A 24,063-nucleotide genomic window follows, 5' to 3' on the forward strand; every position below is an offset into this window, starting at 1 on the left:
ATTATCTTGCTTAATTCCTGAAAAAAAAAAGTTATACATTTTTATTACCTAGTTTCCAAAAAAAAGAGAGAGAAAAGCACAATGATTTGAATAATTTAAGAAAAAACACAATATAATTGTAAGAATGTGATATACGTCCCTCTTGCTAAATATACATTTTTGGTCTATAGCTAAAAGTAGAAACTTTTGGTATGTCCCAAAGTTATTAGCTGGCAATAAAAATGTTGCAGATTAAGTATTCACTGGTAGAGTTTATGGTAAGTTAGTCCCTTGATGAAATAAGAGAAGCCTGACATCCAGGGAAGCCAGCACAATGGGTTAATATCCAGGGTCTGCATGCTTTCTAGCTCTGGGGAAAGCACAGAACTTACTGCTCTCTCCAGCTTGCGCTGTTCAGGAGGATGTCATTGGATGAGGGGTTGGCTCACTTCCAGGGTTAAACCACTATATACTTCTGCTACTAAGAGACTGAGACCTCAGAGTGAGAAAACCAGAGAGAGTACTGCTGTCAAAGCTCTAGACAGCTTTATCAGACAGCCAGAGACAGACTGCGGCACAGTGCTTATCTAAGACAACCAGAGACAACTGTCTTCAGAAAGACAAAGCCTTCTGCCAAAGAGAGAGGAAAAGATTATACCAGTCAATTGTCAAGGACCAGCACCACACAGAAGCCACCATGTGTAAAGGATTAGCTGCCCTGCCCCACACCTGCCTGGAGAGGTGAGACTGCTCGGAGTACAACTAATACTGTGTCAGTAGGATGAACACTGATGTACTGTTCTATACTGTGCACTAAAAGGCTTATCTGCATAGGTCTTTTATTCCCTTAAATTCTCATTAGCCTCTATAAGATTTAGACCCAGACTTAATACATAATGACCAGCTGTATATGATTCACAACAGGCATCTTTGTTTTTTGATCTTTTTATTTATTTTTTTACCCATTTTTCTTACCCATTTTTACCCATTGTGACCTCTAATGATCAATATTTTTTACCAAAAAACTTTTTTTTGTAATGTTGCATTTAATTTTTACTATTCAGATTATCTTGGTTTCTTAAATTATTGTGGAGTATTTGAACTGCAGAGAAAAAAATGTAATGCACGTCAGTCTTCCAGGATCAGTTTGACCTGAATCTAAGCAAAGTGATACAATTTTAACAGAGGTCTTCCCAGGAGGTCTTTTAAATTGTTGGCAGCTCAGCTATGCTGAAGGCTATAGTTCTAATTCCATACTATGTCATTTATAATAGGCATGACGTTTAAAAAAAACAAAAAAGATATAATACGTATTCTTTATTTTAATTGGAGTTACATAGCTGCTTTCTTAAAGATATTAATCCACATATCGGCTGACATACTCACAGTTCTCCCTGCCACTTGGTGTAAAAGTCTTGCACAGACATGTGCTCAGCTTTTGCTTTGAAATGCATTACTTTAAAATGAATGTGGTACCTAAAGGCACTGATGCTACAATTCCCATTCAGTTCACAAATGCTTACCCTAATAATCCCAGCCACGATGATGACCATTAGGACATTGACCAGAAGCAGCATTGGCACTGGACATGTGCATAAGCTCTTGGGATAATATTTGTAAGCTTATTAATGTATAGTTCCCGAGGTCATTCACATTTTTTGGAAATGTGTAGATACGGTATGTCATCACAATACTTCACTTGAAACATTCAGATGATGCTGCCTACTAATTTCTAAGGATGACTTTGTTAAAACCCATACACCTAATCCAATCTATGAAATCAAATTAGTGTTATAGAGTTGAAAGAATCAATATGTTTTTTTTTCTTTGCTTCCTGTTGCCATGATTTTGGTGAAGGATACATTTATATGAAATGATAATGGATAAGCATAGATGGACAGTTATCTTACTGAACTTGACATCTCCCTGTCCTCACACTTGAAGGGATACCATCTTCTGTACAACCATCAATACACACAATGAACACTTAGCACCCTGTTTGCTTTGTGTAATCTCTAAGTGATAGCAAACACTTCTGACTGTCATAGGAATGCAATACTACCCCCTAAGGAAGAGCTTCATGCCCCAATCAGGTTCAAATTAAGCCATGGATAGCCTCCCTAATTATCTGATAATTATACCTAAGAAACATCATAAACATAAGAAACATGTCATAAAAGGATTGCCATGCCTTTCAGTTGTCCAAGATAAGGAGGTTCATGTACTAAAGGAGTGGAGGTTGTTAACTAAAACTGGCCATACATGTATACATTTATTTCATTCAGCTGGGCTGAACATAGAAATCTAACAGATTCCTTCATCCAGGCTGACAGCACTGATGGATAATTCTCCCCTGTCAGGGCATTTTATTCTGACAGCTGGCACCAGCGGCTGTCGGGATACTTGGATAGTGCCTGCATCTAAGTGGATACAGGTGCTGTTCATCAGAGAAATTTCCAACAGGCTTCTTTGACAAAAGTGGATTGAACAGTCAACTTTTGTCAAATGGAGTGGTGCAGGCAGGGTCACACACTGCTCAAATTATAGCTGAACCAGCAGGAATCAGACAAAATTTGAGCAGTATATGGCCAGCTTAAGCAAAGTAAATTTACGCTTTGCAAAATGTATGTTCACTGAGTGATTACTTCAATTATAGTGACGCCAAATACTACTACCAATTATATCCAAGCAAAACACCTTGTTCAATCTCCCTCAGCCTCTATTTCTTTAGAATATCAAGCACAGAATCCTAAGTAACTAGTTTATGCTCTCTGTAGAAGTCAAGGGTTCCTGGAAATTATTTTAACATCTTGACAAGTTTTTGTGTTAAAATCAAATTATATTCCAATGATTTATAGTGACGTCAAGTTTTACATCATAACATTGGGACTATTCTGTGCTTAATCCCAACCAAAACCCATGACAACAAATGCTCAGAAAGGCACAAGAAAATCATTCATTTATATATCCTGCAAGAAAGTGGGATGTGTACTATCAAACATACAAATCTGTTATTTTTCAAACTTTAAGGACATGCAGTAGAATGGAGATAGGATATGCAACTTTTATGCATGGGATCATTCAAAGCACTCAACATTGTGTATAGATATAAAGTAAGAGTAGACACACAGTAACTCCAGGCATAGGAATGCTATGCTTATGTTTTGAACCAAGCTATATAACTTCATTATGGAAAAGCAATCTTTTGCCACGGTATTTATAAACTATACTCAGAATTTGTTCAACTCAGTTTTGCTGTAAATGAATTCCATTAATGTGTTTTTAAAGATCTTTTCTTAAATTTCATAAGGAACCATCTCTTGGTTTGGAAGAATTTAAACCACAGCGCTGTAATTCAGAATATACTGTGTGCCCCTTTATATACCGTAGTTCATTCACATATTTTCCACTTAGAAGTACTTTATTAAAATATTATGTGGTCTGATTGGTATCAGGTTAAAACAGCTTTAACTTTCCACAGATCAAACACTTTGGTCGGTTGCAAGCGTGTCCATGAAATTATGTCTCCTTTTTATAGCTACCAGGTTCATTCTCAAATATATGGAAATCTTCAATGTTACATCAAGAGACGCTTGGAAAGATAAACTATCACTTACCAGCCTACCTACTGTGGTTTTCATGGTCTGGGCCACCAAGGGATTTTGTTAACATGACTATCTGTCATCATGGTATTACTGCTGCTTAACCTTTTGATCTAAAGCTGTTGCGGAGATCTCAGTTTAATCAATAGCTATTAATATTTTGTATTAATATTGCAACATGATTTATGAAGCTTTACTTGGAATTTGCACTGTCTGCATTTGAAGTTTACATAGGCATTGTCTGTAAACATTCCCTAGATTTGTAACTTTGCACTATGCATTGTAATTAGCCACAATCCAAAACCACTCTGTGGTAGATATACATAAAGTGTTGGCTTGTATGATCTTCACTTAGTCTTGCCATCACATAGACATGAATGAGGTGTCATACAACATTTCATACATGTCTGTTTCCCTACCCTCTTCCACTGCGACAGCCAAGAGTCAAGGGTTATCATGTTCGCCATGCGTATTCAGTATATTTAACACATGTATGACATCTCATAAATGTGCCAAAATGTAAATGACATGATCCAGGATGCAATGTGCATATGGGGCGACTGTAGAATTCCCTGTTAGAATAGTCATATATAAGCTGCCAGAGACAAATACCAAGTTTGCCACTATAGGCAATGCAACCGTGCCAATAAAATAGTAAATTCAGGTAAAATATTATGTATACTCCTGAAATGTTTCATTCACAAATCTGACAAAGGTTGACAAACAAATCAGATTTCTTTCTATGAGGAAGTAAGCAAAATCTTAGACAAAGACGTGTCTGTGGATATATTATTTAATTCGATTTTGCAAAAACATTTGACATTTCGTTCCCCACACATGGCTAATGTGTAAGGTAAAGTCTACAGGCTTGGAAAGATCAATTTGTATTTGGATAGAAAACTGACTAAAAGAGCATATCCAGAGTGAAGTGGTTAATGATTCATACTCAAAAGGTTCAGTGTCGGGACCCTCACTTTTTAGTATATTTATAAATAGGTTTTATTTATAAATAATATAGGGTCTTTGGTTAAAAGTAATATTTAAGTGTTTGCAGATGATGCCACGCTATGCAGTGGAATAACATCCTTACAGGATGTCTCCAACTTTCAAGCCAACCTCAATGCACTGTTTCTGGAATACGCAGTTCAGTTTTAGGCACCAATTCACTAATATTGGGGAACTGGAGAAGGTCAAACAAACTGATAAGAGGCACAGATGAGCTCACCTATGAGGAAAGATTAGAACTGAATTTTTCTTGAGAAGATGAGATTAGGGGGGATATGATTAACATGTATAAATACATAAGTGGTCCATATAGTGAACTTGGTATTGAGTTATTCACTTTAAAGTCATCACAGAGGACAAAGGGGCACTCTTTACGTCTATATTTAATCTCCAAATAGGGAAAGGCTTCTTAACAGTATAACCTGTGAAAATGTGGAATAGGCACCTTCAAGAACTGGTTCTGGCTAGCTGAGTAGATTGTTTTAAAAAAGCCTGGATTCTTTCCTAGATACTGTACATATAATATAACCAGATACTAATAATTATAGGTAACGTTTATCCAGGGAATATCTGATTGCCTCTTGGGGGATCAGGAAGGAATCTTTTCCCCCACTTGAGCAAATTGGATCATGCTTTATTGGTTGTTTTGCCTTCCTCTGGATCATCTTTAGTATGTAAAGTATAGGATTGTGCATATATGATTGTATACTATTTTTTTTCTTCTATTTGTTGAATTGGATGTACTTGTATCTTTTTTCAACCAGACTAACTATGTAACCATGTAATAAAACCAGAACCTAGTAAAGTTAATGGAAGGGGAAAGGAAGTGATCCCGTTTGTAGATTCCTGCCATTTTTAGCAGCTAATAGGAAACCAATTGTAAAATAGGCATGTGAAGCTTGGCACTGCCATAGGAAGTTGGTGCAATTTCCAAAAAGTAAAAAAAAAAAATACAGTAGAGATAGGACCCTGTTCGTGCGGATTTAAGGCCAACATGGACCATACACAAATCTGTCAAAAAATACATTTGTGGGATGCCTTAAAGTTGAATTTTGTATGTTGGAACTGGCACTGTGACCAATTACAGACAGCAGCAACACCCCAATCTACTTTTATTTGATTAGTATCAGTAGTGGCTTGACCAGCAAAAGTATAGCCTCAAAATACTGTAATTTTCTGGTAAGAAAAAAAAACTGCCATTGCTAGGTCTATTGCTCCACCACTATCCCCACTAAAACCCTTGAAACTGGTTATGACTGGATTCAGCAGAGTTGATAAACTTGTAACTTGTACTATTATATTCTTTAATAGAGTGTTGGAAGTAACTTGCAAGGCGTTTGTGTCCTTTCTGTTTTTGTTGTTTATGCAGTGGACCTTGACCAGAGCCATGACCTCTTCTGCCTCCTGCCCTTCCACTTTCTCCTCCATCTACTCCTCTTCTCCATCCTTGTTTACCTCTTCCACTTTCTCCTTAACCACTGCCACCCTCTCTCTATCTCTCTCTCTCTCTCTCTCTACCTCCTTCTTGATTTCTTCCCCCTCCACCTCCTCAACCACCATCACTACCTCCTCCCTCTACTGCTCCTCTCCTTCTTCACCTTTTTCTCCTCCACCTACTCAACCACCACTACCTCCTCCCTCTACTCCTCTTCTACTTCCTCTTCACTTCTGTCTCCTCTACCACCACAACCTCCTCTCTCTACTCCTCATCTACTTCTTTCTCACCTTTTCCTCCTCCACCTACTTAGCCAGCACCACTTTCTCCTCCTACTCCAGTTCTTTATCCTCCTCACCTCATCTTTCTCTACCTCCTTCACCACCACCTCCTCTTCCCTCTTTTCCTCCTGTCCTTCCTTTTCACCTCTTTCTCCTTCACCTCCTATGTGATTATGGCATGAGAGGAAACTAAAGGAAGCTGGGTTTTTTTTCACTCTACCAGTGGCTCATCATGTAAGCTGCACCATATTGGTCCCTTTTGAAAGGTGAGCTGTGATGAGGCAGATTAGTGACATGATCTCTTTTGAGCTCCTCTTGTGTTCCCTCTGGAGCACACACTGAGTCGATAAGATAAGATCACTCATAAAAAAAATTCACTGTAACTTCTGAATTTAGAGCAAAGTTGACCTGAGCAGTCCAGCATTAACATATTCCCATACTGTATCTCTAAATCTCCACATACATAAGTTGTTTTTGTTTTCATCTATTTCTATTGTGTTAGTTCTCAATGAGTCCGTAATACAATGTTTAACTGCATACATTTGCAGTTTTCCTTTTGAGGACATGCTGGTGATTACAGTTGAGCATATTGTTTATAAAGAAATAAGGGGAAGAGGTTCTAGAATGTTACATGAGTGATCAGAGAACATCAGAAGCAGTCTAGGACAAGGCATAATAGGCCAATAATGGGTGAAAGATCAGTTGTGGAGAGACCATAGGGAATGTTAATGACAAGATCTTCTGATTGCTGTTTTTGGGTACAGCTTCCACAGTACAGGTCCTCTTTAAGCCATTGACCTGGCACAAGTGCAGAGATCAGTAGATTTGACTTTTCTCCAACCTCACTTATTTCATGATTATTCTTGGTTATTAGCTCAAAGGGGTCAAATTACTGACTAAGTAGAGACTGTTCACTTAGAAAAGTATGATGGTGGCAGTGGTTCATGAATTATGTTAAAATTCACAATGCTGCATAAAGAAAGACTTCTGTTTTCAAACTTGTAAGGTAAATACATCTGGTAGACAGTCATTAAACACATTGTGAATACCACAATGTCTATATGTAGATATTGAGAAAAAGTTAAAACATTCTCTATGTATTTCTTAGACCATTGGTCCACTTCCTGAGAAGAACACAGCAGGTATGTATTCATTCAAATAATTCCTATATTTGCAGCTCACTATACATTAGCATGATGGTCAATAGGAACATTTATACTTACATTTGTGGTCATTGGGAAGAGCCCTCCCTTACATATAGCAAAAGATCATGGTTGTCAGTGGTTACTCTCAGAAACTGCTCTTTGCTCAAAGAACCCTTAACAACCTCTGGAGGAACCCTGGTTGAGAAAGGCTGTTATAGAGTATCAGAGAAAACGTATGTCCAAGAATCAACAGTACACCTTAGGTATTACCAAGGTTCTATATAAAAAGTGTTTAGTTAGATCCAACCAAAGGGTTCCAAATAAATCCAAATTTTAGTGGTTTACGTCTAAACTAATAAATTAGTTCATACAACAAGATAGCATTAACTAGACAGATCCATTCAGCTACTGTTGGAGAGGAGGAGCTCTTTCATGTGAGCAAATTTACTTTTTTTGCAGTAAAATACACTATACACAACAGGGTTTTGGCATATTTAGGGAGAATATTTACCCGAGAATAGTAGAAACAAAATTAACAAGTAAATAAACAAGTAACTACAACTAAAAACATTACTTAATTTGGTACCATGAAAGTCCTGTGTTCTTTTATTTCCTAATATATATGTATGATATGTTGAGATACCTTAAAATGGACAAAAATTTCATAACTTGTACCAGACCTTTTTATTGCAAGTTTCAAGTTATAGAAGTTCATATATGAATGTGTTACTTCTGTACTGAAGCTTACAAATATCAGTAACAGTTGTAAGGTCTCTTTACTGTTTGGAAAGTGATCAAATTCTGATGCTAGCATTTGTTTTGTTTATACAAATCTGTAATAAAACTACAAGCGTAGCAGTACAGTGTTTGCTTCAATGATCCATTTGTTTTTCGGTCACCAAAAAGATCCCTACACTTTATTTTATTCACCTCACTCCTTTGCTTCCAAATTTACTCCTATTTTTTTTGAGTGTTTGCAAATATATCTAAATGAAATTTTGATTTGCCTTTGGAATTATTTTTTACTATTAGAGCATGTGGCTTCATCCAGTAGAACTCTGAAGAATGCACTGTGGATAGTTACATAGTTAGCCAGACTGATAATGAAACACATTTATCTAGTTTAACCAATAGAAATAAACAAATAAATAAATAGAAAACCTCCATATACAGAACCATATATCCATAGTTGATACAGAGGAAGGCAAAAAAAACGATAAAGCTTAATACAATTTGATGCAGTGGGGAAAATATACATTTCTTTTTGATCCATCAGAAGGCTGTTGGACATTCCCTGGATCTGGTGTTAATACCTATAAATGTTAATATCCAGTTATTTTGTTTTTGTTATATTTAGGAATAAAATAAAAAAATTGACTACAAACATATGCAAAATGTGCTTTTGATGCATTTGATCAGTGCATTATGGAAAAATAAAATGTATATGATGAGTTAAGCTTTACTGCCTTATTTCAAAGCATGTGATAAATCACAGATGACATACACTAAAAAAATCATGCCCATACTTTTTTTTTTGTAAGAAGTGTGTATACACTTGAATATATCCATATGCTTTCTAAAACCATATGAATACATAGGAGATATATGAAGTTACTAATTCCCAGCTGTTACATTGGTTTCATTGTGGAGCATGTACAATTCTATGGAATATATTCTTTATCTGTTTGCATTTGGCATCACATGATTTTTCTGCCTTAATATTAATCATGTATTTATGACACAAAGTTGAACCTGGAGCTTAATAATTGTTTGCAGGATATGCTGTTTTTCAAAGATTGTGCAATGTTTCTTGAATTATGTTAAAATTCACAATGCTCCACAAAAAAGCTTCTATTTTTGTACTTGTAAGGTAAATACATCTGGTAGACAATGTTCTCATTGATGGCAGATATTACTTCCATTTGTTTCCTTATTCTGATTTAGTGTTTATTTGGTTCTTTGTTGACACTGAAGCTAATTCACTCTGAGTTAAGGCTGAATGTCACAAAGAAACAATTGAAACCTTTTTTTTTTTCCATCATCGGTTATAGAACAGGGATACTTCTTTATGGAAAGAACAGAAACAATAAAAGATGTGACAGTAATATGTCAAAAGGAATAATTAATGACAATTCACAGGGTGCCAGACAATTTCCAAGGAAACCGGTACTGAGAGAATATGGAAGCTGTTATTACTGACTTCTCCTTCTGAAAATGCTACTTTTAAGGCTGTCATGGTGATCTGGTGGCTATAAAACTTTCTGAACCACTAACATGAAACAAGAATCCAGCAGCACTTTTGACTTGATTCTGACTTTTTGGATCAACAGACTTGCTCTAGGGCAATTATTTATTGATTCCAGAAACACCAAGGCAAATAATTATTTTAGTAGGAGGTCAGCCTATGTGTCCTTCTTTTAATTCTACTTTAAAGAGGAAGTAAACCCTGATGAGTTTACTTCATCTTTCATTCCCTGCAAAGGCAAAGCATAATGGACTACTATGCATCACATAGTAGTCCATTATGTGTCACTTACCTGACACAGGAGCCAGCGATGTCACCGCTGTCCCCTGTAGTCCAGTGCATCCATCTTCTTGGTGGGGTCTCGCAGCTCCGCCGCTGTCATTCGGCGAAGCCGCGATGACGTCACTCCCGCGCATGCGCACGGGAGCCGACACGCGCGACAACTTCGTCATTGACGATGCCGCGCTCAGTACACCTGCGCGCCGCTGTCTACGGCACATGCGCTGTAGACAGCGGTGTCTGTCTTCGTATAGGACCGTATAGGTTTAGAAGATATTTCTTGGACCTACAGGTAAGCCTTAATCTAGGCTTACCTGTAGGCCAAAGTGGTTTGTAAGGGTTAACAACCACTTTAATATTGGGGATACAATGTTAGCCAGCACAACAGAGATAAAATATTTGGGGGTACTTATTTCAGGTAATTGCAAAATGAGCAAACAGTGTAGCCAGGCAGTGGTAAAAGCGAATAGAATTCTAGGATGCATCAGGTGGTCCTGATTCTCATATATACAATAGATCTTTAGTTAGACCTAATTTGGGACACTGTGTCTAATTCTGGAAACCCCACTTAAAAAAGATATTGATAAGGTACAGTACTGTTCAAAAGTTTTATGCAGGTGTGAAGAAATGCTGTAAAGTAAAAATGCTTTCAAAATATATGTTTTAATAGTTTATTTTTATCAATTTACAAAACGCAAAGTGGGCAAACAGAAGAGATATCTAAATGAAATCAATATTTGGTGTGACTTCCCCTTGGATTTAAACCAGCATCAATTATTACACTTACACACTTTGTATACTTGTACAAAGTCAGGGATTTTGTAAGATTAGAGTCAGGTGTATGGTTAACCAATTGTACCAAGCAGGTGCTAATGATTGTCAATTTCATATGTAGGTTGAAAGACAGTCATTAACTAAAACAAAAGCAGTTGTGGGGGAGACTTAAAACAGGGTGAGGAACAGCCAAACTCTGCTACTAAGCTGAGGCTGTGGAAGACAGTTTCATTTCACAGATCATACACCATGGCAAGACTGAGCATAGCAACAAGACACAATGTAGTTATACTTTATCAGTAAGGTCTCTGCCAAGCAAAGATTTCTCAGCGGACTGGGGTTTCAAGATGTGTTGCTCAAGCTTTTTTGAATAAGCACAAAGAAACAGCAACGTTGAGGACCGTATACTCAGTGGTTGGCCAAGGAATCTTTATGCAGCAGATGAAAGGCAAATTAAGCTTACTTCGACATCAGAAGATGTCCAGCAGTGCCATTAGCACAGAACTGGTGGAAACTAGTGGGACAAAGGTACAACCATCTACTGTCTGGAGAAGTCTGACCATAAGTAGTCTTCATGGAAGAATTGTGACAAAAAGTCACACCTTCAACGTGGAAACAATGCTAAGTGACTCAACTCAACAAAGCATAAGAACTGGGGTGCAGAAAAATGGCAGCAGGTGCTCAGGACTAATGAGTCAAAATGTGAAATATTTGGCTGTAGCAGGATGCAGTTTGTTCACTGAAGGACTGGAGAGCGGTACAATAATGAGTGTCAGGTAACAGTGAATCATGGTGAATGTTCTTTGCAAGTTTGGGGCTGCATTTCTGCAAATGAAGATGGAGATTTGGTCACGATCAATGGTGACCTCAATGCTAAGAAATACAGGCAGACACTTAACCATCACACCGTACCATCAGGGAGGCCTGTGATTGGCCCTAAATTTATTCTGCAGCAGAACAAAAACGGCAAACAGCCAATTTAATTTAGTGTAAGAAAGTACAAGGTGTCCTGGACCTGATGGTTTGATCCCCACAGAGCCCTGACATCAACATCATCGAGTCTGTCCAGGATTATATGAAGAGACAGAAGGATTTGAGGCAGCCTACATCCACAGAAGACCCGTGGTTAGTTCTCCAAGATGTTTGGAACAACCTTTCTGCTGAATTCCTTCAAAAACGGCATGCAAGTGCACCTAGAAGAATGGATGTTGTTTTATAGGCAAAGGGTGGCCACACCAAATATTGATTTGGTTTGGATTTCTTGTCTGTTCATTTACTTTCCATTTTGTTAATTGATAAAAATAAAATAATAACACTATTATTTCTGAAAGCATTCTTAATTTACAGTTTTTTTTATACCTCCCTAAAGCTTTTGCATAGTAGTGCTGAACAAGTCCAGAGATGGGCAACAAAAATGGTGAAATTAATGAAAAATATCAGGAGAGACTATAGGAACTTAATATGTACAGTCTGTAGTAAAGAAGGGAAAGAGGAGACACGATTGAATCCTTTAAAGGGGTGCATGAGGTTCAGCAGGGCAGTACTTTCAATATGAAGCTAGGATCAAGAACATGGGGACATGATCCCAAACTAGCAGGAGGAAAGTTCAAAAGGAATCTTAGAACTATAGAATAGAACTATTCTATAGTTAATGTATGAAATAGACTTCCAGCAGAAGTAGTGAGTCAGTCAACAGTAACTGGATTCACACATGCTTAGGAAAAAACATAGATCTATACTCATACAAAAAAAGTTAACAAAAAACCTCAAAAACATATATTTAAAAAAAATGGGACAGACTCGGTGGACCACTTGGTCTTTTTTTCTGCCCTCGCTCTTTCTATTATAGGTGTCATTATTTATGTAGAGACAATGCCTAGTGCAATTTATAGAGTACATTGTTTTAATGGCAGGACATTATAAGAAATTAGGTTTCCATTAACATTTTTAATCACTGTTTTTTGTATAATATTATTGACCATAACTTTGTACTTTATCTAAGAAAAAAAGACTGTGTTTTTTACAGAGGAATACGGATACACGAAAAAATGACCAAACTTACTGTCAAAGTAATACCTTTTAGTGACAAACTAAAAATATTTATATGCAAGCTTTTTAAACATATTTACAAAGATTATGCAGTTTTTGGAGATTTGATTATTATCAAATTTTCTGCATCATACATTTGTCCCACACCTGCTTCATTATAACTGTGGGTGAGGGGAGTGTCCCCATGACACCCAGTAGACATTCTTACCTGGATATGAGGGATATCTGCCCTATGGGTTACCCCTGCTGAAGACATCCAATGCTCCATATCCCTACCAGTATCAGCTCAGAGTTGGGATTTTTACATTGGAATTTTGTGCCAAATAATTTAATGCTACTGCTGAGGGGCATATCATTGTGAAGCTATTGAACAGTAAAATAAAATAGCAACAGATCCAAAGAGCATTGTCCTGACCTAAACCTTGGGAAGCAACTTCGAGTTTGCTCCAAAATGGGCTACAGACACTAATTTGAACAACATGGTTCTGGTGTAATGTAATCATTGGGACAATTTTGGAGGGAGTGGTAGCACTATTGTTCCATGAGCTCATATGGTTAGCCCTGGATGGTTGGGTTCACACATATTGTAAATGGAAGGCACCAAAATGATTTTATTGTGGCTGGTTTAACTTTCACCTTAGGTTATGAAGATAGATCCTCTCATTCTCCTGGAGAAGTGGCTGTGTTTAATCATAAAACTGTCACTCTGATCCCATCATTTTGCAGTTTGAGGGAACCTGGACTTGTGTTAGTTGAACATCCTTTGTGTTAGACCAGACGATGGGGTGGTTAAATGGAATACTGTAGCAATGTGATGTAGATATAGTATATGCCAGCCTTATATATGTTATGATAAAAATGTAATGAAATAATAAATATATGTATTTTATGACATAGTTTGTATAGTTGTATTGCTAACTGTAAAGCCCAACGTTTTTATTCCCTGATATGATTTATTGAGATGAAGGCACTCCCTTTAAGGGATGAATGTACTCCCAGCAATTTTATGTGTTCTTGTATACCAGTCTTATATATTTTATGATGAACATTTTAATGAAATATTAATAAATATATGGATTTTTTATCACAGTTTGGGCAGATGTATTGATACTGAAGTCTATGTTATTATTTTTATCTTGATATATAGTTATGGATTGAGCTGAAAGTACTGCCTGTAAGGGATAAATATACTCCCAGGTTTATATAAATTTAATTCTAAATATGCCCCCTCTATTTTTCCCATACAGGCATACTAAACATATAAGAGCTGACAGAGTACAAAATTCATACAAATTGTTAATAAATATTCTCTATAAATCTATATGTATATAAATATGTTTTTACAACTTTCTTCTTTTGCTAGTTTTCCTGGAGAAGGAAACAGTTCTTAAAGCTTGCATATAGATGCTTTTAGTTAGACAGAAGCCTGAAGAAATAGACAGCACCTTGAAATTCATTTGCCTATTCTATCTGTATGTTATCTCTAATGTAACTTAAAGAAATATAGTCACCAATGAACCCTTCTGAAGCTGCCAATGTAAATTAAATGTTTGAAACTTGCACCTACAGATGCTGCCCTATTGCAAATCATTATTCCTCCTGTCTATAAAAGGTACACTTTTCTTCAACCTGCAACACTTACAAGCATACCAATAGTTTTTTGTACTAAACAGATCTTGCTGCTTATTCCCCATCCCCATACTGACGTCACTAAGGAGCTTGACTTCTGCCTGTTAAGCTTCTGTTGCTCTGCGAATGATATTGGGGTGCAGGTCTCTTTTCTTCTTCAACACTGAGGTTAGAACCTCACTGCTGTAACTGAAAACATGCAGACATGCTCCCACACACATCCTCAGGTGCTGGAGGCTTCAAAGGCAGCAGTAATAAACCCTGGTGATGTCAGAGCTGGGAGAGAGCAGTGCCGGCTCAAACTCAGTTACTAACAAAAGACATAATGAATTGCTACATAAAGGGCAGTATTAGCAATTATATACATTTAATTTGATGAAACAGTGTTATTTGAAAGCAGCGTCTCTTTAACCACTTGCTTACAGGGCACTTAAGCCCCCTCCTGCCCAGACCAATTTTCAGCTTTCAGCGCTGTCACACTTTGAATGACAATTGCGTCGTCATACAAAACTGTACACTGAATTTTTTATCATTTTTTTCACACAAATAGAGCTTTCTTTTGGTGGTATTTAATCACCATTTGGGTTTTTATTTTTTGCTAAACAAACAAAAAAAGACTTTTTTGGAAAGAAAAACATGTTTCATAGTTTGTTATAAAATTTTGCAAACAGGTCATTTTTCTCCTTCATTGATATTCACTGGTGAGGCTGCACTGACAGACATTGATGGGCTGCACTGATGGGCACTTGTGGGCTGCACTGATGGGCACAGATTAGATGGCACTGATAAGATGGCACTGATGGGCCCTGATGGGTGACACAGATGGGTGGCACTGACAGATGGCACTGATGGGCACTGATAGGTGGCACTGATGGTCACTGGTAGGTGGCACTGAGGGCACTGATAGATTGCACTGTGAGGTGAGGCACTGTGAGGTGACACTGTGGGCACTGATGGGTAGTACTGTGGGTACTGGTAGGTGGTGCTGGTGGACACTGGTAGGTAGCGCTGGTGGGCGCTGGTGGGCACTGTTAGGTACCTTCACGATCGGCACCAATGTCCCTCTCAAGTCACCGGTGATCGGCTTTTTTTTCCTCCTCGTGCTATGGCTGACAGCTGATTGCATAGTAAGAGGTTGGGATTGACCCCTTACTCCATTCTATGGTCAGGCGAGTCTCATATACTCGCTCATCACAGCTGGGGTTTTTATTTTTTTGCTAAACAAACAAAACACAGAAAATTTTGAAAGAAATAAAATCATGTTTCATTGTTTGTTATAAAATGTTTCAAACAGGTAAATTTTCTGCTTCATTGATATGCGCTTATGAGGCAGCATTGATGGGCACTGATAGGCTGCACTGGTGGGCACTGATAGGCTGCACTTATGGGCACTGATAGGCACAGATAAGATGGCGCTGATAGGCACAGAGAAGGCGGCACTGATGAGGACAGATAAGGTGGTACTGAAGGGCACAGCTAAGGCAGCACTGATAGCCACTGATAAGATGGCACTGATGGGCCCTGATGGTTGGCACTGATGGGTAGCACTGAAGGGCACTGATAGGTGTTACTGATAGGTACCACTGATAGATGGCACGGATAGGTGGCACTGATAGGTGGCACTGATCGGCACTGATGGGCACTGGTAGGTGACACTGATGGGCAGCACTGTTGATGAGGCACTGATTGGTGCCATTGATAGGGAGCACTGTGGGCACTGAAAGGTGGCACTGTGGGCACTGGTAGATGGCACAGATGGCCACTGGTAGACGGCACTGTTGTGAACTGCTGGCAGCTGCTCTCCTTGATCGGGACTGACGTCCCTCTGACAGCTAAATGACAGCTGATTGCTCTGTTTAATCACATGATCAACTGTCATTGACTGACAGCTGATCGCGTGGTAAGAGGTCGGGATCGACCCCTTACTCCAATCTGTGATCCAGCGAGTCTCATAGAGGGGAGAAAGGCATCGGTGTAATCATTCCCTTATGATGTTGATTCCTGGTAAGTCTGTCCTCAGCTGATCCCAGCAGCTGATGTTTAATCCGGCTGGCAGCGATGGAGGGGCATCCGCACGAGGCCAGAGCCGTGGATGGTGTGACGGCTGCACTCCTTTGTCAGCTTGACAAAGGAGTGCAGCCATCCTACCATCCACTGCTCTGCCAGCTCAGGAAACGCATCACACGTTTGGTGACGTCATTTCCCCTCGCCTGGAGCCTTGTTTGCGTTCCAAGCCTCGCGCGGATGCTCCTCCATCGCTGCCAGCCGGATTAAACATCAGCACTGCCGGGATCAGCTGAGGACAGACTTACCAGGACTCAACATCATAAGGGAATGATTACACCGATGCCTCCCCCCCCCCCCCCCGTTGTATGGAACCAATACACCGTCTGCTTTTAACCACTGAAATGTGAGTTTTATTACTATTGTTTACATTAAAGAAACTTTTGTACACACACGGTCGGAGATTCCGAAGGAATGTGTCCGATCGGACCATTTAGTCGGATATTCCGACTGTGTGTGGTCTACATCGGACTGTTTCCGTCAGAGTATCCGACGGACCAAGTTTTCCAACTTGTTGGTAAAATTTTCCGACAAAATGCTCCGATCGGACATACTCCGATCATGTGTAGAGAATTCCGATCGGACAAAGTGCCACGCATGCTCAGATCAAATTCCTACACCAAAGCTATTGGCTACTAGCGTGAACGTAGTCCCGTCGTAACGAAATAACGTCATCACGTCGGATTTTCCGACAACTTTGTCCGACCGTGTGTATGCAACAGTTTCGGACAAAATCCGTCGGACAAAATCCCACGGACAAAATCAGACTGATTTTGTTGTCGGAATCTCCGACCGTGTGTACAAGGGCTAAGACCCCTTTCACACCGAGGGCATATTGCAGGCGCTATAGCGTTAGAAAATGTTATAGCGCCTGCAATCCGCCCTCAAACTGCAGCACCATTGTCTCCAGTGTGAAAGCCCGAGGGCTTTCACACTGGAGGGGTGCACTGGCAGGACGTCAGGAAAAGTCCTGCCAGCAGCTTCTTTGGAGCGGTGAAGGAGCGGTGTGTTTACCGCTCCTCCACCGCTGCTCCCCATTGAAATCAATGGGGCAGCGCTGCAATACTGCCAACAAAACGCCGCTATTGCGGCATATTGCGGGGGCTTTTAACCCTTTCTGGGCCACTAGCGGGGGGGGGGGGAAGCTTACTGCTGACGTTATGGGCACGGCAGTGTGAAAGCTGTCTAAAAATGTTCCTGTAATCTAAACCATCTTACAGTTTAGTCTAAAATGATATTACATTTGCTGTTCATCATCCACAGTTACAAAGTATGAATTGAACGTGCCAAGCTCAATAGAAATGATTAGCTGAGAAATGTTTTTTATTAATGTGGAGATTTGTCACTCTTTAATAACTTTGTGTCCTTGCACTGTAGCAAGAGAGCGCTAAAAGCAATGAAGTGTAACTTTCGATTAGAATCATCTCATTCGTGGCTTTCATAGATTGGGGTTTGGTGAGAACAGTTTTTCAAAGTCAAGTTTACATGCTTGGAAATGCAGCTTCTGTTCAGTTAAGTTTAGAAGAAGTGGGTAGAAAAAAATGAGGCTTCATCAATTCCTCTATGGAAATTCCAGGCTGAAGACTTAGCAAGAGTTTTATGAGCAAATAAGGAACTGTAAATCTTTTGACTAGTAAGATACATTATTACACATAACATTAGTACCAGCTCATTACAGTGAGAATAACTAAGGTAACTACTTGTGTCACCAATGAGAACATCATTCATCAAATCTTTATTTATTTTAAATTATATATTATATTATAATTTTTATACTGGATGTGTGCTTCTTTATTCTGTTAAAGTCGGACTCCAGGCAAACTGCTAAATGCATAGATGCAATACATATATAGGACCTGTTTTACCAAAGAATTGGTATATCTGTCAATCCAGTCCAAAGATTTACACATCTCTGCTACACAGTATAGCCCAGTCTCGTTTCCCCACCCCTAATAAGTTTTTTTTTTTTTATAATTTACTTTTTATTAAAGTGTTATATACAACAGTAAACCGCATATAGCGGAACAATTAAAGCGGTTACAATAAAGGAAAATCAGCCTATATTAAAAACATGGAGAAAGACAAAAAAAAATGCTGGCGTGATGATGTCTCTGCAACCATATTCAACATTACATTAATTGTAATTTCCAACTTTCCTCATCCCTCCCAGTCAGGAAAATTCAAGTCCTTTAAAAACACTCACCATATTATACCATTTGTAATGGGATAAGTCAATAAAACCCCCCACCCCAGAAATACACTCCCCTCAGCTTTTCAAGCATAACCAAGGAGCAGACCACATATATAAGAGGAGTTAATCAGAAACGGTATCTGTAAATGCCATCCAACCCTCCCATACCTTATTAAACTTAGTCAGGGCCCCTCTACTCAAATACGTAGCTTTGTATAAAGGGACTGATTTATTGACCACTGATTTCAAGAATACCAGCCTTGGGGCAGAAGATTTCTTCTAGGACATGATATTCAGTTTTCTGGCATAGAACAATAAGAGGGTAAGAAGAGTGCATATGGCCCTAGTGGTAGGCAGAGGTTCAACTATGCTCAACACACATAACTTAACTGTGAAAGGGTGAAAGGAGAAGCTGCATGACAATGATTTCATAGCTCTATCACTCTGCTCTCTTCCCCTATTAGCATATTAGCATGCTTCTTTCACTGAATCTATCCATAAGGTACTCCCCCCCCCCCCAAGCTCTGTAGACTCCATGCCAAGCTGATATCAAGTTAAATTGAGGCAGGTACACTGCATATAATGATTTATTAGCCTAAGTTTAGTTGAAAAAAGAAGTAAATGGGATATTACTTACTATCAGTGTGTTGTGTCCCTTGTGCTGCTATCTATTAGTTTAGGTGAAATCTTCTTCCTCCGATGCCCACCACCATTGCCAATTTAATCTTCCAGTGCTGTCGGGATTAATAGAAGTAAGGGAGCTGTGACAGGAACTCCTCAAGAATGCCCAACTATGCCTGCTTTTTTGCCCAGCAGCTCAATTTATAGAGGTTGTATAGCTTCTTTGAATAAAGCATAAACTATGAATGGAGGGTGGGCAGATTATTAAAAAGTCTGCTCCCTCCATTCATAGATAACATTTCATTCAAAGAAGTTGCAGTATTTTTTCTATGAAACCAAATTTCCCCTCCATCCAGAGATCACGTTTCCTTCATAAAAGCTGTAGCATGGTCTCTATAAATGGAGGAGTTGGACAGAAAAGGCAGGCATAGTCGCACACTTTTGATGAGTGCCTGTCACAGCGCCCTCAGTTCTATTAAAGAGGTTGTAAAGTCAGAAGGTTTTTTATCTTAACACATTCTATGCATTAAGATAAAAATATTTCAGTGTGCAGCACCCCCCCTCAGCCCCCCCTAATAGTTACCTGAGCCCCATCTCGAGCCAGCGATGTTGCAGGAGTCTCTTGGCTGCCTGAGATTCTCTCTCCTGATATATGGCTGAGATGGCAACGTGGCGCCATTGGTTCCCGCTGCTGTCAATCACATTCAGTGAGCCACTGAGAAGAGAGAGGGGGTGGGGCCATGTCGCAGCTCTGTGTCTGAATGGACACAGGGAGCTGTGGCTCGGCTCAGGTGCCCCCATAGCAAGCTGCTTACTGTGGGGGCACTCAACAGGATGGAGGGTCCAGGAGGGCTGAAGAGGGACTTAAGAAGAGGAGGATCATGGCTGCTCTGTGCAAAACTACTGCACAGAGCAGGTAAGCATAACATGTTTGTTACTTTTAACAAAAAATCACTTTAAGTCCTGCAGCACTGGAAAAGTACTGTGGATGGCCTGCTGAGGGGGAAGATTTCACCTAAACCAGGAGACAGCACAAGGGACACATCATACTGATGGCAAGTAATGTCCCTTGTGCTGATTTACATTTTATTTAACTGAATTTTAGCTTTAATGACTAAAGCTGCATTAATGTGTGCCTCCTACATCTGCTCACCAGTAAGCGTTAAATTATGAAAATTAATTTTTTTTAAATAGTTGAATAGAGACTAACTACTTTTGTTAATTTTTATCAACATTCGATAAATCAAAGGGGCTGAGAAGCTGACAAAGTAAGGAAAAAGAGAGCTCACAAAACCTCTGTAAATAATATATTCAATGATGACGTACCCCTAAACTCTTGAAACATAATAGCACACTGTTCCAGTTAAGTCTGTGTGACCTGTGGGACTGTGCTATAATTAAGATCACATATCTCCATGAAGATTTCTTGTGTTCTTCTATTGTAACATTAGAGGCTCATTATTTTCTATAAATATTCCTTTAATAAACTGTAATGAATATTGATGCATGCAGGGTAAAACCATATAAGAGGAAAATGTTGGCACCACACCTATTAGCATGTTTAAGAAAACATTCTCAGGCTGCTATGCTCACAGCAGCTAATCGAATACTCTGTTTGTCGCTCTGCACAAGGGTTAGAGTAAAGGGGGAACCAAATGGCTAGTATAGAAAGCATAGACTGTTACAATTCTCTCAAACACAATAGGCACTCTAGGGTATTTAAAGTGCTGTTCCAGCACTGATGGATACGTTTCCCCCCTGCCCAGGATAGAAGTTCTGAATTATTTAAAAACATTAATCCCATTGGCAAGTCCCCCGCAGAGCCTCTCCTGCTTAGACACAATGATAAATGAAGTCCAGCAAACCCTCAACCCAACTTAATTTAGTAACCTGTCTTACAAAAGTTGATTAATAGATGGAGTGGGTTTGGATATTTATACCAGAGACAAAGCCTAACCTGACTTAGGAATTGCCCAGGGAAGCCAGATTAAAATGTGTGACGAAACACGAATAATAACATTCATTAAAGTAGATGTAAACTCCAAATGAATTCATTCTAGTCTGCCAAAGCCATGTGTGTCAAAAAAATGCAATATTTTAATTTCAATAATTTTTATTAAAGGTTTACAATACAAAGAACAAAGGTCTCGACTTTTCATTGTGTAAAATACAACTTGTTCAGAGAGTTATACATTCACTGTTCTGATTTACTTGGAAATTCTTCTTCTTATTACATACATGGACCATTGTTTCTTACTACTATTGATTACAGTTTGTTTGCTTAATTAATTGTGGTACATGCTCTCTTTTTGTCTTGATATCTTATACTTTATGTGATATCACTGCCTCGATGGTCCATAGCTTGTTGCTCATCCAAATCTCCAACATATTCTCCACCTGCTGGGATGGCCCAGCCCTCCATTTACCTATCGGGGAGCCTGGGCCATCCCAAAAATGCAATATTTTAAATAAAAAATGTTTTTTATTTTTTTTTCATTATTTGTCACATTTTGGTGTAACTGCTCTTCTGCAGGCTCATCGCAGCCACTTCTTGTCTATATGCATCTATTCCAGTGATGGCTACATGTCATTTTGCCTGATAGGTCCACTATACGTATCTGCTCCATGTCTGCACAATGCATGATGGCATTGCCACTTGTAGTCTCCGTTGGGAGAACACCTGACAGATGGACAGCACAGAAACCCGCATAAGCTGTGTTAATGAAAGCATGGGTGCAAAGTTACAAGTACCGCATCCTGAGATTATACAGAAATGCACATAAGAACAAAATAAATGGACTTTTGTGTATGCAGGAACTACAGTTTATTTAATATAAAGTGCAATTTTTTAATTAATATTAAAGAAAAAAAACATAAAAAGCACAGTCTCCATCACATGGGTATGCCTTCCCAATATGCATTAGCATTTAGTAGATCAATCTCACAACCAATCAACAACATCCTAATTTACTTCTATATTATAATAAACTGGCTTTCCACAGGTGGATGGGAAATGCTAGTTCTATATTAGACATACAATTAATTACAAATTGAACCAATATACTAATATTTCTGTATATATGTTCACATTCACGTATTATGATTATTAGGCATTAACTATCAGATACACATCAGTCTATTAATATATAGGTGTGAATATTTTTTTTTTTAAATCATAATAATAATAAAAATTGTATTTGCTTATATGAATTTAGTTGTAATTAATTGGTACAATGTCAGTTTATTTTGTTCTTACATGTAATAAAACCTGCATTCTTAAGAATATTGAAAGTTACTTTTAAAATACCTTATTGTAGTAAAGCTTATATGAGATTTTGTTAATTACGTTTGAATACAATTTAAATGTTTTATTGAAATGATATACATTTGATATCTTGAGTAACATCATAATTATGATATGTGTGGTAGAGTTGGTTTTCAGACTGGTACTAGGGATCCTTTTAGAGGCTTTTAAAAGCAACCCTACAAAGACCTGAGAGCTGCATGTAATTCCCAAATTACTGTACAGGTCCCTTTGCACACGTTTCAGTCTTTAGTAGATACATAACATAAAAGAAAAACCTTGTATCGACAGTATGGGGTCTATTTATAAATGTTTTCACCCAAGATTTACAAAACTTTAACCTAAGGTTCAAACAGTTCCCATTTGAATCCAATTGGCAAAATGTGTAAGTCTAGGGTGAATCTTGTGTGAAAACATTCATAAATAGATCTGTATGTTTTGTTGCAGTTTTTCGATAAATAAATACACAAAGGCACAGATGACAAACCATTTTCTTGCCAGTAAGTATTTAGTGTACTAAAGGCAAATAATGACAACAAGATTGTAAAGCACAGGCTATGGTATCTTGATACATTGGCTTGGCCTTTGATGTGTGCCGAACACATTGCTTCCACAGCTATTACACATGTGTGACATTTTTACCAATAGGAAGAAATTATACCCTTCATGCACACGGAGCTCAGTTGCAACTATCACATCCCATTTTATGCTATTAGAGTTCTCTTTGATCTCTATGATAAAATGTTTTCCTAAAAAAAAGAGAATACTCGCAGATCCTATACAGAAATAGTTCAAAGCATTTACAACATTTGAAAACAAGAGAATGCATAATAATGATACTCTCTCTAACAACCTTTTAAAATAATTATATAGTATGTAACTAAATTAAAATATTCTGCTTCGCTCCGGAATGAAATTAGTCCTTCCCCGCTGACTGTGTTCCCCCGCCTGTCCATCCGCCTGCCCGTTCGCCTGCCTACCCGCCTGCCCATCCGCATGCAGTATGTGAAGTAGGAACAAACAGCAGAGACAGTGGAGCCAGCGTGACCGGGAGAACGCCATCTGATGGCGGACGGAAACGAGGAGGCTTACCGGAGACGGAGGAGTCTCCCCCGGACCCCCCACGCCCCCCCTTCTGCTCTCCCAGGCGGCGATCACCCCACGGGTGACGGATGTCATCATGAACAAATGTGCTAAGGGTCTAATGGACTATTGAAATATGAGATTTAATATTTCTGAGGATTAGAAGTGAGATCGGTGCACTGCCTGGAACCTGGAGCTTGGACCCAGGAAGAAGTTGTGTAAAAAGTATAATAAGTGCTGGTCTTCCCATTCCTTTTTTTTGGCTGTCTCTCTCCTCCTCAGTGTATTGCCCTGACACGCATTGAAGCTAATTAAAGGGACACTACTACTCCACAAAAAAAGCTATGCTTAAAAGGGCCTGCACCTCAGCTTATATG

At 38.8% G+C, this 24,063-nt stretch overlaps 1 protein-coding gene across 1 annotated transcript in view; it reads left to right on the forward strand.

Annotated features, from left to right (window-relative positions):
• Positions 1-457: 457 nt before the first annotated feature.
• Positions 458-24,063, forward strand: part of RGS5 (regulator of G protein signaling 5) — a 178,725-nt gene continuing 155,119 nt past the window's right edge. Inside the window, exon 1 of the mRNA XM_077453043.1 lies at positions 458-720. Within this exon, the coding sequence (XP_077309169.1) occupies positions 677-720 (44 nt within the window). The 5' untranslated portion in view covers positions 458-676. The remainder of the gene's footprint in view (positions 721-24,063) is intronic.

Source organism: Lithobates pipiens, unplaced genomic scaffold (genome assembly GCF_037356315.1).
Source record: "Lithobates pipiens isolate NorthernLeopardFrog02 unplaced genomic scaffold, aLitPip1_a1.2 Scaffold_23, whole genome shotgun sequence".
NCBI classification, from domain to species: domain Eukaryota; kingdom Metazoa; phylum Chordata; class Amphibia; order Anura; family Ranidae; genus Lithobates; species Lithobates pipiens.